Source organism: Podarcis vaucheri, assembly GCF_965113315.1.
Source record: "Podarcis vaucheri genome assembly, chromosome: 3".
NCBI lineage: Eukaryota > Metazoa > Chordata > Lepidosauria > Squamata > Lacertidae > Podarcis > Podarcis vaucheri.
The window spans coordinates 127,584,965-127,600,696 of NC_138761.1; the positions used below are offsets into that span (position 1 = coordinate 127,584,965).

The 15,732-nt window shown below is 43.2% G+C and overlaps 1 protein-coding gene across 4 annotated transcripts in view; it reads right to left on the reverse strand.

Moving 5' to 3' along the window:
* Nucleotides 1-3,304: 3,304 nt before the first annotated feature.
* LOC309528392 (dual specificity calcium/calmodulin-dependent 3',5'-cyclic nucleotide phosphodiesterase 1A-like) overlaps nt 3,305-15,732 on the reverse strand; it is a 31,452-nt gene continuing 19,024 nt past the window's right edge. Inside the window, exons 11-15 of one of the 4 annotated variants that reach the window (XM_082215756.1) lie at nt 14,208-14,247; nt 13,079-13,293; nt 11,376-11,654; nt 9,847-10,128; nt 3,305-3,903 (exon numbers count right to left, since the gene is read on the reverse strand). In XM_082215756.1, coding sequence (XP_082071882.1) covers nt 3,542-3,903; nt 9,847-10,128; nt 11,376-11,654; nt 13,079-13,293; nt 14,208-14,247 — 1,178 coding nt within the window. In that variant the 3' untranslated portion in view covers nt 3,305-3,541. Of the gene's footprint in view, nt 3,904-9,846; nt 10,129-11,375; nt 11,655-13,078; nt 13,294-14,207; nt 14,248-14,474; nt 14,608-15,732 lie in introns of all 4 variants that reach the window. The other 3 variants (XM_082215755.1, XM_082215754.1, XM_082215753.1) reach the window with 3 other exon arrangements.

A 15,732-nucleotide genomic window follows, 5' to 3' on the forward strand; every position in this document is an offset into this window, starting at 1 on the left:
GGCCGGCTCCCAGAGGGACTCCCGGCCCAGCCGGCCTCGCCTCCTCGGCCTCCCCCTCCGCCGGCCCTTCCCAGCCCGGGACAGAGGCACCGCCGCCGCCGCCGGGGACGGTGCGGAGGAGGAGGCCCCGACCCGCCTCTCCTCCTCTCCCCGGGGGAAGGGGGACCCCGGCTTCTGCTGCCGCCTCCGCGGCTCCCCCCCGCCCCGCCCCGCCCTCGGCAGAGGCGCAGAATAAACATGAAAAGGAAGGATACCAATGCGTAGCAGCAGCCTTGCTGCGAAGCGAGCGACCTTTCCTCCTCCTCCTCCTCCTCCTCCTCCTCCTTCCTCCGCCCGGGGGGGGGGGTCTCTCTCGCCAGCAGCGCCCGAGGAGAAGCCGCGCAGCCCGGCCGCCCGGGGCCCGTGGGAGGGAGGCGCCGCTCCGGGTCTGGCCGCCTCGCGCCAGAGAGGAGGACAGGCGGGATCCTCTTTTATTCCTCGGCTTCTGCCCCACCTTTTTCCCAGACAGGAAAGGCAGGCGAGGAAGGACTGAAGTGGCCGCGAGTGAGGGGGCCGGGGCGGCCACTAAAAAAAACGCCACTAGGAAAAAGGGAAAACTGAGGATATATAATAAAAAGGCAATTTTCTCTTCTTCAAAAGAATGATTAATAATAATAATTTTTTATACCCCGCCCCAGCCACTCTGGGTGGCTTCCCCCCAAAAAAATATTAAAATACTGTAATACATCAAACATTAAAAGCTTCCCTAAAGAGGGCTGCCTTCAGATGTCTGGTACTTCTCTTTGGCATCTGCTGGGATGTCCTTCCGCAGGGCGGGTGCCACTACAACTTACCTTCTCGCAATGAGGGAACCGCCAGAAGCCCCTCGGAGCTGGACCTCAGTGTCAAGGCTGAACGATGGGGGTGGAGACGCTCCTTCAGGTATACTGGACCGAGGCCGTTTAGGGCTTTAAAGGTCAGCACCAACACTTTGAATTGAGCTCGGAAACGTACTGGGAGCCAATGCAGATCTCTCTCAGGACCGATGTTATGTGGTCCCGGCGGCCACTCCCAGTCACCAGTCTAGCTGCCGCATTCTGGATTAGTTGTAGTTTCCAGGTCACCTTCAAAGGTAGCCCCACATAGAGCACATTGCAGTAGTCCAAGCGGGAGATAACCAGAGCATGCACCACTCTGGCCAGACAGTCTGCGGGCAGGTAGGGTCTCAGCCTGTGTACCAGGTGGAGCTAGTAGCAGCCCTGGACACAGGCCTCCATGGATAACTGAGTCCAAAATGACTCCCATGCTACGTATCTGGTCCTTCAGGGGCACAGTTACTCCATTCAGGACCAGGGAGTCCCCCACACCTGACTGCGCCCTGTCCTCAAAAAACAGTACTTCAGTCTTGTCAGGATTCAAGCTCAATCTGTTAGCTGCCATCCATCCTCCAACCGCCTCCAGACACTCACACAGGACCTTCACCACCTTCACTGGTTCCGATTTAAAAGAGAGGTAGAGCTGGGTATCATCCGCATACTGGTAAACACCCAGCCCAAACCCCCTGATGATTTCTTCCAGCGGCTTCCTGTAGATGTTGAAAAGCATGGGGGAGAGGACGGAACCCGGAGGCACCCCACAAGTGAGAGTCCATGGGTCTGAACACTCATCCCCCAACACCACTTTCTGGACACAGCCCAGGAGAAAGGAGCAGAACCACTGTGCTCCCAGCTCCTCAAGACGGTCCAGAAGGATGTTATGGTTGATGGTATCAAACGCCGCTGAGAGATCCAGCAGAACTGGGAAACAGCTTTCACCCTTGTCCCTAGTCCGCCGGAGATCATCAACCAGCGTGACCAAGGCAGTTTCAGTCCCATGATGAGGCCTGAATCCCGACTGGATTGGACACTAAGTAAAAGCGAATCCCGACTGATTGCCACACATGGCTGATTACATGCAGGTTGCACAGATTTTCTTAGGCTGATTGATATGTTTTCCATGTAGGAAAAATATTTATGAAGTTGTCCTTGTTAGTTTGGAGGACACTGCAACTTGAGAAAGTTACTATGGCCAGGCATTGCTGTTCAAAAGAACACATGAATTTGAAAACTGTCTACTCAAGACTGATTCCTCTAGGATGTAACAATAGTCGTTCTAGATGAGCATAGCAGAATGTTGACTTTTATGTTTCATATTTTACATAGTTTGATGCTTTGTGATGTAGGAACATAGCAATTCCATAGTAAATTACTATGGACAAAAATAGTATACCACACCCTTCCTGCAAAGTTAACATAACATTTAAACCTTAAGAGGACTTTTTTTAAGGATGCAGAGTTTTACTGCACTGATAGGCTAGGCTTACAAAGTCTGCACCCTACATCTCAGTGTCTGAAAATAGATATTTGTGTTTGTTTGTTTGTTTGTTTGCTTGCTGTGTAAGAGGAACAGAAACAGCCACCATTTGAGTGTCACAGGAAATTAGAAAAGTTGTAAGTCAATTGATCTGGGAGAGTTCTTCCATGTTCTTCCATATAAAAGGATGTCATATAGAGGAGGGAGAAAGGTTGTTTTCTGCTGCTCCAGAGAAGCGGACACGGAGCAATGGATCCAAACTACAAGAAAGAAGATTCCACCTAAACATTAGGAAGAACTTCCTGACAGTAAGAGCTGTTCGACAGTGGAATTTGCTGCCAAGGAGTGTGGTGGAGTCTCCTACTTTGGAGGTCTTTAAGCAGAGGCTTGACAACCATATGTCAGGAGTGCTCTGATGGTGTTTCCTGCTTGGCAGGGGGTTGGACTCGATGGCCCTTGGTGGTCTATTCCAACTCTATGATTCTATGTTTCTCACCAGCACTGGGAATGACCAGGCAATGATCTGTCCATCTCAAAGGAACAAGTAAGAACTCCCCCAACATATCACATCCCCTAACAAAACACTGGATTGAGAGTGTGCTCGCTCTGCCACGTGCATTTTGCCAGATCCTGAGATGGGTCCCTAGTGTGCAGGATGGCTAGGAAGTCTCAAAGTGCTCCTGAAAAGGTTTTTTCCCTCTTCAAGACCATATGTGCAATCTTTATACCCCTTCTCTGCCCCTTCACCATTCTTCTATCCCAAACACAAACTCTGTAGTCTGACTAAAAATGGCATCAAGATAAATATTTAACATCTGTTTCTTTAGCACACAATACTGCTACTAATTCCATCCCATAGACATGCCTTTCTTCTCCTTGTATATTTTCTCTCACACTTCTATTTCAGCCTCCTGAAAAGTCCCACAAACTCAAAATCTTAAGGGGAAGGGGAAGGGGAAGGGGAAGAGGTGGGTTTCATTTCCACCAATAAAAAGGTTTATTAAGAATTACCTCTACCTATTCTGTAGCGACCAATGCGTGTTTCAGATTTCTGTCAACTGATCTCACAATAAGCATTTCCCCCTTAACTTTTGAACATTCAGCAATCAGAAGTTCTATGTTTGAGTCAGGTGCCTTGTATTTGATCAGGTCTTGGTTTCTGTTAAGCTTGAAGACAGTGCAATCTTAGCCTACCAGTTAGATCAATAATCTACTGGGGTATTTTAAATACCCCATAGCTCAAGGATGTGACAGATACAGCTGCAGCTGCAGCTCCACGTGGGGTTGTTTCATTTTGTTGGCATGCATTTGATGGCGTGGTGATATCTTGCTTTAGGGCAGAAGTATTGGCAACTTCCTTCTGGGATGGGTCACAATGTTGTCCTGATTCTGTCCTGTTTGTTACAATAGGGGTGTCAATAGAGATTACTTGTAGAACAAAGTTTTGATCAGCTGAGTTTGCTTGACAACCCTCATTTTGTTTTGCTGATATTGCCACCTGTAACGCAGCGTCAGCAGCCATTCTGCTTTGGTCTTGTTTCTGCTGCTCCGCAGCACGTCTCATAATTTCTTCTGCAGAGAGGGAGAAAAAAGTATATTGTTAGAGAATATATTACTATGTTTGCATGCATTTCGCCTGATTGAGGGTGGTATTTAACTAAGTGTTACTCAGAGTAGATCTATTAACATTAATAAACATGACTTAAATTAGGTCTATTCTGAGTAAAACATAGTGGAAAAACCATGCTTAGAGTTTGTGAATCACAGCATATTGAAAATGTGTGGAAGCATCCATGTTTGACAAGTCCACATAAACATATTTCATTGCATGTACATGTGCTGATGAAGGTTCTGTATATGCCATTTAAAAAGATGATCCACATGTAGCTTTTTCTCTCTTCTCATACACATAATTTATTAATTACCAGTATTTATCACATTAGTTTGTTGACCAGGCATTGAGCTGGATAGATGAGTCCATTTAATGTTACATTTTAATAAATTTATTGTTACTTTTCAACATTTTTATGTGGGATTAAAATTTAATTTTGTTTTTTCATACTATTTAGCAATGCCATCATTTTTTATCCTCACCCAACTCAATGTTTGATCTCTGCTTTAAAGGCTGAGATCTGCTCATCCTTCTGTGTGTTGAATTGTGGCAAAGCGTGTTTTCCTTCATGGAGAGCACGTGTTGCGGTGGGGGCCACCAGGACACTCCAAAGTTGGGGGCGGGCTAATTGATCGTTGGCCACTGATGCGATTGGGGCTTCCCTTGTTGTTGGAAGAAGTTAATGTTGCCATTTGTTGATTGACAGCCAGAAATGCTAAAACTCCTTGCACGAGGCTAGGGCTTCCTCTTCGCCTGTGCATCGGATTGCCCGTCCCCCCCCCCCTAGAATTAGGGTTGTTCGCTTTGACCTTGCTATGCTTGTCATGGGGTGGTCTGCTCTTGGGGCAGGGGCCCGGTAGGAATTTTGTCCATCTGGCTGATTGGCTGGGGCCATTTGGTTTTTGCCTACTGCGTAGCAAATCGTCACAACGGTTGTAAGGTTGCGGTTAGGCATTGGTTTATGGTTTGGTTGGTTGAGGGGCATGGATTGGCTGTGCCTGCCCCTCTAATGCTGCTGCTGCAAGGGAATCCGTTAAAGGAATCAGGGGCTAACTATTGCTTGTCCACTCTGTCGAGGGGGCTCGGGCCATAGCAATGAGCTCCTGGTTGCATTTGGGGAGGGCTGAGGGCAGGTTCCCTGCTCCGTCGCTACCCCCAAGTGTATTCCCCTTTTCTGACTTTTGCATCGTGCAGAATGTCAGTCTGTCCCCCATGGTGGGGGCAGATAGTCGCAACCAATGCCTAAGCAACCACTCGCATTTTTGTATTTTAATAAAGTTGTGGCCAAAATTATGCCAAAAACCTTAAACAAAAAATTCAGTGTGATGTGCGAGTTATTGGGGTGGCCCTGGGGACCTCGACACGCAACTGACTTTTAGGAAATTATTAGTCTCTAATATCACTTGTTTCAAGTCAGGGTCATCAAGAAACATTCCATCGTCATATATTAATTTCAGAATTTCAGACTTTTCTAAAAAAATATGTTATTTGCCTAGTTCTGGGGCTTGAGAGGTATAATGATATAGTGAACCTGAGGGAGGGCTGGGCCAAGGCATTATGGCACCCGAGACGGACGTCAAATGGTATCCCTCTCTTCGCCAGAGAAAAAGGGGTGAGGGAAGATCAACAACAGGAACAAGAGGGAAGAAAGATCGATGTCAGGATCTGCTGCCCCAGTGGATCTTGCCTCATGGGTGGGCCGGTCCTGATCTGAGGGTGTACGCCACCATTGTTTCTATCGAGTGCCAATATCTGGTGTGTGTGTGTGTGTGTGTGTGTATATATATATATATTTGCTTTCGTAGATTTTCACGGGTACAGGAATGCAGGTTTTGGTGTCTTCGGGTGTCTTCCCGTGTAAGAGTCGGGGTGTCTGTGCGACGTTTCGACGAGGTCTCACTCGTCATCTTCAGGCTGGTGCTTTCGGCTTCTTGTTACTGGAACAGAGCAGAGTCTGGTGTTTGAGTTCCTATAAATACTGTTGAGGGGTGTGGTGTATGGCCTCCAACGTTCTGGGCAGAGAGGAAGTTCCTAGATTAGTGTGCCTTTTCTTCTTTTGTTCCTTAATTACTTGAGGGATATCTTGGGTGATTTCATGAGTGATATTCTGAATACCACTGGGTGGGTCATTAAGTGTAGATTAGTTGCTAAAGCTTTCGTGTCTTGACCTCTTGAGCTTGTGAAGAGTTTTTCTGAGAAGATGGCTGTGCTGCATTTAGTTGTGCTCTGGCTTGGCTTCGTGTATAGGGGCGAGCTGTGGTTTTGTGCCTTGTGCCAGCCAGATCTGTGTAGGGATTGCAGACACCAGAACCAGAGGCACACAGAACGCCGTCACCAATCAACCACACCAGACCCAAACCCAGACCCTCTCCACAGACATATTACAGACTCCATCCAGTAGCCAAACTATAGTGGCACCTCCGGATGCTGCACCCCCCTGCAATCCCTACACAGATGTGGTTTTGTGCCTTGTGCCAGCCCAGAACGTTGGAGGCTATACACCACACCCCTCAACAGTATTTATAGGAACTCAAACACCAGACTCTGCTCTGTTCCAGTAACAAGAAGCCGAAAGCACCAGCCTGAAGATGACGAGTGAGACCTCGTCGAAACGTCGCACAGACACCCCGACTCTTACACGGGAAGACACCCGAAGACACCAAAACCTGCATTCCTGTACCCGTGAAAATCTACGAAAGCATATATATATATATATATATATATATATATATATATATATAGTAGGTCATGTAGTCTGCCTGTTTTTACTACTATTTCAAAGCATTTCTGTTTAGTATGCACATGTTTTTACACGTTTTATAAGTATCTACTGTTTGCAGTTTTTGTTTTGCTCTTAAAAACTTATAAAAAAGTCCCTTAGATTCTGTTTCTTTACGTTTCATTTCAAAATCAAATTCATTTTGTCCTTGTATTTTTCTGTTGTTGTCTTGACTTACTAAATTACTGAAAGTATGAATAATCCATAAATACTTATGAACATCCTCAAGCTTTACATGTATCCCACATGGTTAAGATTGGTACTTCCTTTGTTTTGCTACTTTGAAGAAAGGATTTCAGTTCAGGTTTTTTTTAAACTTTCTCCGTTATTCTTTTTCATACGATAATGAGTTATTCAATTTCCAAATTTTGCTTTTTAGCTCATTGATAAAACATTAAGTTGAACATAATTTTTTTTAAAAAAACGCACTTTTCCAGCATGTTTAAAAGTCATTAAAACACACCTTTATTTTGTCAACGCGTCTGTTGTACTGATAGAAGAAGGGATGGGGAAAGGGGGAACCAGTTGTAGAATTTGTGGAGGGAAAGGACTGTCAAAAATGATCAAAAATTCTAATTTTGTTGCCATGCATGTGCTGAAAGGCAACATCCTTCTGAATTCTGAGGGGAAGCAAGAAACTGTAGTTATTCAGTGGTGATGAAAGTCACATAATCAGATAATTGGACTGCTATTTTCCAGGACTTTCACAGTCTTGGCACTGAAACTCTAGGCTGAGTCCTGATGAGGGCATACCTTAAACCAGGAAGGAATGCATAGGGGAGGGAGAAGCTGTCGTCATTTTGGCAAGTGGAAGGAACTCTGTATAGGCTGGGACAGGGGTCTGCAACCCGTGGCTCCGGAGCCGCATGTGGCTCTTTTACACCTTTGCCGCGGCTCCGGGGCGGATACTAGCGAGGGGAGGAGGCGCATTGTGTGCCCCAACACTCCCCACTGTGGTGGGCGCTGTACTGGCTGTGACGTCGCATGGGGGCGGTGCGTGCATTAGTCACGCATCGTCCCGACGTCACCTTCCCGCCCGCTGTCAGATCACGGCTGAGATATATTTGTTTTAAATGTCGCAATGGTTTTGCGGCTCCCAGGTTTTTTTTCTTTGGAAACGGGTCCAAGTGGCTCTTTTTGTCTTAAAGGTTGCAGATCCCTGGGCTGGGAGGTACTCTATTATTGTTTCTCCTAAGAATTCTGTGTCACCAGATGGTCTTCCTTGACTGTAAAATGAGATTACAGTGGTACCTTGGGTTACAGACTCTGCTAACTCAGAAGTAGTACCTCGGGTTAAGAACTTTGCTTCATGATGCGAACAGAAATCGTGCGGTAGTGGTAGGCCCATTAGCTAAATGAGAGGCACAAATACAAGATGGGTGACACCTGGCTTGAGAGCAGTACATGTGATATTTTCAGGGGACCAATATATCAGGTCTGGGAAAGAAATAAGAACCTTCTTGAAAGAAAAACACCATGGTGGATCTCACCGGTAGAGGTCTTAACAATAAAAAAAACCAACATGGAAGGGAAGACAGCCACTTACGAAGATTTGGTAAGAAAATCAGAACAAGGGCTTAAACTTAAACCGTATGAGGAAATAAAGGATCAATTCACCGGTTGGCTACAATATCATCAGGTGAATGATATGTTAAAGCAAGACAAAAGAAAAATGGGCTTTGAGGACAAGAAATCAAAATTCAATATAGAAATAATAGAAGGTAAAAACAAAACATTGTCTAAATTATATGACATATTACTGGAATGGCATACAAAAGACGAGGAAGTCAAAGAGGCAATGATTAAATGGGCAATTGACTTCGGCTATAACATCGAGTTTGAAAAGTGGTTGAAATTGTGGAATAGAGATATTAAATTTACGGCCTGTACGAGTTTGAGAGAAAATGTTTGGAAAATGCTCTATAGATGGTATCTTACGCTGGCAAAATTGGCTAAAATCTATAGATCAGAAAATAAGACATGCTGGAAATGTGGTGAAGTGGAGGGAGACCTCTACCATATGTGGTGGCAATGCAACAAGGTGAAGGTTTTTTGGGAAGCAATTTATAATGAACTTAAAAAAGTTTTTAAATATACTTTTCCCAAAAGACCTGAGGCCTTTTTGCTGGGAATTATGGGTAAGGAAATAAAAAATGAAGATAAAAAAATATTTCTCTATGCCACCACAGCCGCAAGAATTATGCTGGCACAAAACTGGAAAACAGAAACTATACCTAACGTAAGTGACTGGCAGGTCAAAATGATTAACTATGCCGAGCTAGATAGATTAACAGGCAGAATACGAGACCAAGACGACCAGAAATTTCAAAAAAATTGGAGTAAATTTTGGAAATATATTGGAACGGATATATAGGAGGAACTGGCGGTATTAGAAAAACTTTATCAGCTAATAATTATAAACTTTAATAAACTAATTACGCAACCCGGGATTTATTTGATACTTACCAAAAGGGTGAAGGGAAGTCAAAGGCTAAGTAGAGCCTAATGTTTATATTATTTTTTTGTATGATTGTACGCTTACTTTTTGTATAGCATGAAAATAGGATGAATAATTTATGTCAAAATGTTTATTTTTGTATTTGTTTGTCCTTTTTTCTTTTTTCTTTTACAAATTCTGAATAAAAATTTACTTGCAAAAAAAAAAAAAAAGAGCAGTACATGTGGAAAGGATCTAGGAGTCTTGGTTGACCACAAGCAGAGGCTTGACAACCATATGTCGGGAGTGCTCTGATGGTGTTTCCTGCTTGGCAGGGGGTTGGACTCGATGGCCCTTGTGGTCTCTTCCAACTCTATGATTCTATGGTACCTCAGGTTAAGAAGTTTCAGGTTAAGAACAGACTTCCAGAACGGATTAAGGTTGAGGTACCACTGTATAAGTGCAATGTACTGCTTTTGCCATCTCTATTTGTGGCACACAGTGCCTGGGTTGTGTTGGCACTGCTATTTCCTCCACCACCTGTATGATGTTGGCTTGTCACAGTTCACCAATGGCACCAGCCAATAAGTGACCATTTTCATCTGTGAAATGTTGACGGTTCATTGAGGTTTGTGCTAAAACTACCTATTAATCATCACTGAAGCCTGAGCAGAAATGGCCAATTACCGTTCCAGAGGGAAAAGAAATTGACTTCACTTTTGGTTAGCTCTGACATAAAGCCAAGACCAGGTGACAGCTGGGCACCATTGTCATCAGGGACGGCAGGGTGTTCACTTTCTTTTGGGGGCTCAGGATCATCTGGTATGAACTCCTCAATGATCACATCATCGCTTTCATTAGGACGCAGAGGCTTTGTTTTTGGAACCATGCCTCTCATCTCGTATATGTTTTTATCCGTATCCTGGCCAGCAGCTTTCCTCCAGGAACTTTTATTATCCACCAATTCCTCTACAAAACAAATAAGCAAAAAGAGGGACAGTCAGCTAAATCTTCTCAAATGAAAAATTCTATTTCTCAAATGAAAATGCCACTTCTGCTTACATTCTTGTAATCTAGACAACTTTTGATAAAAATGAAAAATTTAGGATTTGCATTACAAGGAACTCCTTAAACTAGTTCCTTAGAAGAGACCAGCAAAAATATTAAAGTAGAAACATAACTGGAAATATCTAATCAGCTTGCTGTTCATGTGCTAGGAACTTGATCCTAATACTCCACTCCCATAAAATATTTGTCTCCTAAATTACTGTGATGTGTTAAAAATAAGGTATTACATTCATGCACTGTCGTCTTTGATCAAAAGCACTGGGTCCTTGTAATTACTTGTGAAGCATATGAACATTGTTTGGAACTGCCTGCAATTTTGGCTTATTTGAGGCTTAATCAATGCAGATATACCCTCCCTTATCTCAAGTGCCTTCCAATTCAGGAACTCAATTTTTCAAGGAAGCAACACTCATCTGGAAGCTGCAGACGGTATGTCTAGATTTCTACATCAGTTCCTGCTACACATTTGTAAACAGAAAATAACAGGTTCTGTTACTGAAATGAATAGAGATGGGGGAGAAGTAAAATTCAGTTTGCATTTAAAGCCGAATTTCTCAAATTTGCCTTTTCTGAAACAATATGAGAATCAAAACATAACCATCCTTAAAAATTTGTATTTTTCTGAATACTGAAATGCAGTTCTCCAATCAACCAATGTTTACAAAAATGCATATTTAGGTAAAAGTGTGCATTAAAAATTCATATATTAATGAAAATGCATTATATTAGGACACATTGCTTGCAAAAATATGTACATTAATAAAAATAGATTACAAAAATGTATTTATTAGATAACACTTGCACTAGAATGCTGATTCATTTTCAAATTGCTGCAGAAATGTGGCAAAATTAAGATCCGAAAAATCAAAACCTAAGAGGACCAAAACTGACAAATCCTTTTATCTCTATTAATGAGGGAATGAATGCAAATAACAAAACTCTTAATTTGGTGCTGCAAAATCTGAGGTTTTGCAGAACTGGAATTTGTTAAATGTGGGGAAAGGATGCAAGGAAAATTGGTTGGGGAGTGATATACAGGAGAGAGAGAGAGCGCACTACCTAAAGATAAATTGAATGCATTTTTGTGCAAAATAAAAATAATGGATCTATGAAGACAACAATCTGGATAGAAAAGTTATTTTGAATACCATATGATTCTGTGACATCCATGACCTCATCATCTGGCTGTGGCTCAAACAGTTCTGATGCCCCTGCATTGTAAACGATGAAGCTGACATCCATTGGTTCAAATGCTCTGTTGTGGCAAAGCTCACAATCGCAAACGGTAGGACTTTGTGGTGCAATACAAAGTTTATTGGACTTTGAAGGATGGTGTTTGGGCTTTGATGTTTTCTGGGGTTTCCCCCCCTCTTTTTTATCTTTACTTACTTTGTCTTTGGCCTTGTTACTTTCTTTCATTGGTGATTCTAAAAACAAAGGAAATGTAAGATATTCCCCTTAAAATAATTTCATCTGTAGAAAGACAGATAAATATTTATGAAACATTTCCCAATATTCATTTTTTAAAAAATGTGGTTTATGCACAACCACTTTGTGGACCACTCGTTTTAGGCTTTCGTTCTTGTTTTTTACATGTACAAAAGTATCAGAATCAGCCTTTGTACACTGCTAAGCTGTCTCGCACCTGGGTGAAGACTTCAAGCTTTTAGTCATCTCCTACTTCTGCTAACTCAAATTATGGGAGAGAAACTGGTACCCAAGACTTTCAGGGGAATCTGCACACCCAAACTTTTGTTGTTTGGATACAGTGGGAACCGAACCTTCTCTAACTGAACAGGTCAACTGACAGGCTTGCTCTTAATGCAAATACATCTGAAAGATAAATTTGCATGTGCCAGCATGGGGGTGTGCATGCAAAGAGAGCTGCAGAATAAGAGAGGAGGCAGCATGGAGAGGGAAGGTGATTAACTGTGTGCCTGTGCAAAGAGGGCTGCACAAAAGAAGAGGAAAAGGCATGGAAATGGGGGTGATGCGTTGAGAAGAGGAGGAAGATGAGGAAAAAGGAAAGTGAAGGTGAAAGTGAAGGTGAAAAAAGGGGTCTAAAGACGGTTGCAAAAAACAAGGGTGTATGAGACATAGGACTGGGGCTGGAGATGAAAGCAAGAGCATGGCAGGGTCTGAAGAATAAGAAAAAATGGTGACAAGTGTGCCAAGTAGTTGCAATGTGTGGGAGGAGGAAGATGTGGGAGGTTACCGAGGTGTGGCTTGTGAAGGCAACTTGCACAAAAAGAGAGGGAGGAGGCACGGACATCAGAATAAGAATAATATTTGTATACCTCCCATCTAACTGGGCGGCTCCCAATAGAATATTAAAAAACGATAAAACATCAAACATTAAAAACTTCCCTAAACGTGGTGAAGGTGAAACTGGGTGCAAAGCAGTGCTGCAGAAGAGGAGAAAGAAGTGACTTCAGAAATGGGGCTGGGAAGGTAAGAAGTAAGGTTAGTAGTTAGCTGCATGGGGTGGGAAGGGGAGCTCTATGGGATGGGGGGGTGAGGGGAGGGAGCTCGGGTGCAGCCCATAGTTATACATATAATAGCAATGAGCTGAGATTGTTCCCAGTATTGATTCTGTTTAATTGGACAGAGGGTTAGGGCTAGTCTAGGAGAATTGAAATGCCAAATTAAGACCTTGTCATTGTTTTTAATAATAGTAAGACATTTTTATTGAAGGAAAATATAAATTGCAATCTGTTCTGCTCCAGAAAACAGCCTCTTCCTTCTAAAAGGGACTTTGTGGAGAGCAGCAAGAATGGCGTGGACACAAATGTGGGAAATGGTTATTGCAGTGTATGGCGGGCTCAGAGTCTGCAGAAATGGATCCTCCTACCTTTGCTCTTGGGCTCCTGGCTCTCTTTCCACTTTTTCCTGTTTGCTTCAATATTATGCACCAAGTGTTCTTCAAAGCTTGCTATATCCAATGAAATTAAGAGATTTCTCTCTGTGCAAGTCCCACTTTCACTTTTGACGCTTCCCAGACTAAAATTTTCTTCCTCTTCAAAACTGTTCCCACTAAGTTTTGGTTCATCTTCAATTGACCCTGATCTTTACAAAAGGAAAGAAAACCATAAGTAATGAGTCAGGCTGAAATTGTTAAAGTAATTTTTAAGGTTTTTAGAGTTCTGGAGAAGCAACTGACATCTAAAATTGGCATGGAAAAAAGCACCGATTGCTACATGGCACGCCAATCTGTACCAAGCAGTAGCATGACCCAGGGGTTCCAGGGCCTCCCCCAGGGTCATGTTTCCATTGTGAATTCAGGCTACGGCAGAGCAGCTGCCCGTCTCCCCGGGCTTCTCTCAGAGCACCAGCCAGCTGGAGTCCAGAGCAGCCAGCCAGGCTCCCCAGGCTCTGGGTTGCAACCTCTCCAGTCAGCAGCCAAGATCATTCTGCCCTTGTCCTCTTCCCCCCCAGTAAATCTCTCACCAAAAACCCTAACCTTATGTTAAGACACTATTTCCTAATAGTTCACCTTGGTAACCTGCCATTTCTCCTGCTGGCAAAGACAGTTCTCTTGCATTGCCAATGGTTCTTAATGGAGCTACACTTAATTAGCCTGGCCAGGCTGCTTTGCATGAATTTGGCAGCTTGCATTTCCCCTTCCTATCCCAAATATTAGTTAGAATCTGGCATACATTAATTTCTTGGGTTTGGGGGTTTGCGTCTTTCCTCAAACGTATACCAGCATATATTTTAAAACACCAGAAAATATATATAGTATAATAATGAGAGAAAATCAATGCCCTCTTTTTCAGGAACAGAAATGAACACTGGGACAATCAAATGCAGCTATTACGGGACTTTTTAAAGACCTATCAATCTGCTAGTGGAGTCCAATTCACCCTTTCACTGGAAATAAAAGTGAAATATTGATATCAAAATTTTACTGCACTTCAACATTTCAAAAACTAATCTCACATTACAAAAACATGAAAGTTACTGGAATGCAGTAAACTCACAGTCTTAACTTAAAATTCCTCATTGGGCTATCAGGAAGCCCTGGAGGAGAAAAGAGAAGAAATGCCTAGATGAAGTACGGGGCTCTGAACAAAACAAAAAAATAAATAATTAAAAAATGAAAGGTTGGGGAGTTAAATGAAGAACAATTATTGAAACAAACTGAAAATGAGTTAATATCTTGCCAGTATCAAAGACCATGGTGACAAGAGCAATTTGTAAAAAAATAAGGATAACATTAACAAAAGAAGCAAGAAGAACAGTCATACCCAGAAAAATACCCAGAATCTCTGCTAGAGGAACATCCAGTTTCAAAAGCTTCATATATAAGAGGCTCAACAATTTTCTCAGCTGCTTCAATTATGAGAGAAAAGATTGGTTTCACTATGACATCAATAAAGCCTGAAAAGAAGAAAACATCCAGACATAATTCTTCAATTTCTTGTCCTAGATGAAGAAACATTCTTCAGTACAGAGCTTATGGGTCTAGGACTCAGCTACATTAGTGTACTTACAACGTTATAAATGTGTTATAACAATGTGACATCAGATAGCTCTGTAGAACTGAAATACAAAGTCAATGAGCATTTCCATTGTGAGCTTTAAAATGTTTTTTTCATAGCATTTTTATAGCTGTGTAGATCCAGCCCTGGTCTGAGATGAGTGCAGATATTTCGGCTAAAACTATGATAAATCTGGAAAGGATTCTAAAGAGGCAAGTTTCCCCCCCCCCAAGTTAAATTATTAATAATATTATTACTATTATTATTTCTAGTGGCAGTACACTAAGCTATGGTTTAATAAACATGGTTTAGGGTCATGTGTGAATCAGGCCCTGAGTCCCTGTGAACATGCAGGTTCCTGGGGAGGAGCTTGCAGCTGCCTGCCTCCTCCCATTTCTTTTTTGCTTCCATACTGACCTAAGACATCATGGCTAATAAGGATGGAGCTTAACCACAAGTTCCGGTTTGGACAGCACCCTAAGCCAAATGTTAACTTAGCTTGGGGATCCTGGGAACAGCAAAGTGGATGTGAGCTCCCCTCCGCAAGCTCACTAAGTCAAAGTTTGGCTTAGCATGTCAGCACCAGGGCAATATGGTAAGTTCAGCTGGTCTTGCCACAGCCATTCCAGTTTTCTCCTGGCGGAGGCCTGGTCTCCCAAAGTAATGAGAGAGTGGCGAGAATGTCTTGCATAAACCCTCAGCATATCCAAGTCTCCTTGAAGCACCAATACCTATTAATGGGATTCAGACATGGCAAAGCTCAGCCTACAGCTTGCAACCCCAGTGGTAGCTCCCAGTTCACTTTAGAGGCAGGCCAAGTCGCCCTGCAGTCGTCAGCACAGGAAAAGGCCTGGGGTGCTCAGGCCTTGAGTGGAGATGTTGAGCTTGGTGGCGAAGGCCAGCATGAAGGCCACAAGCAGGGGACCTGGTGGGTGAGGCGCAGAAAATTGGTAGAAGTGCAGCTCTGCCAGAACAGGTTTGGCATTTGGAGAGAAGCACAGCCCAGTGAGCATATAGTAGACCC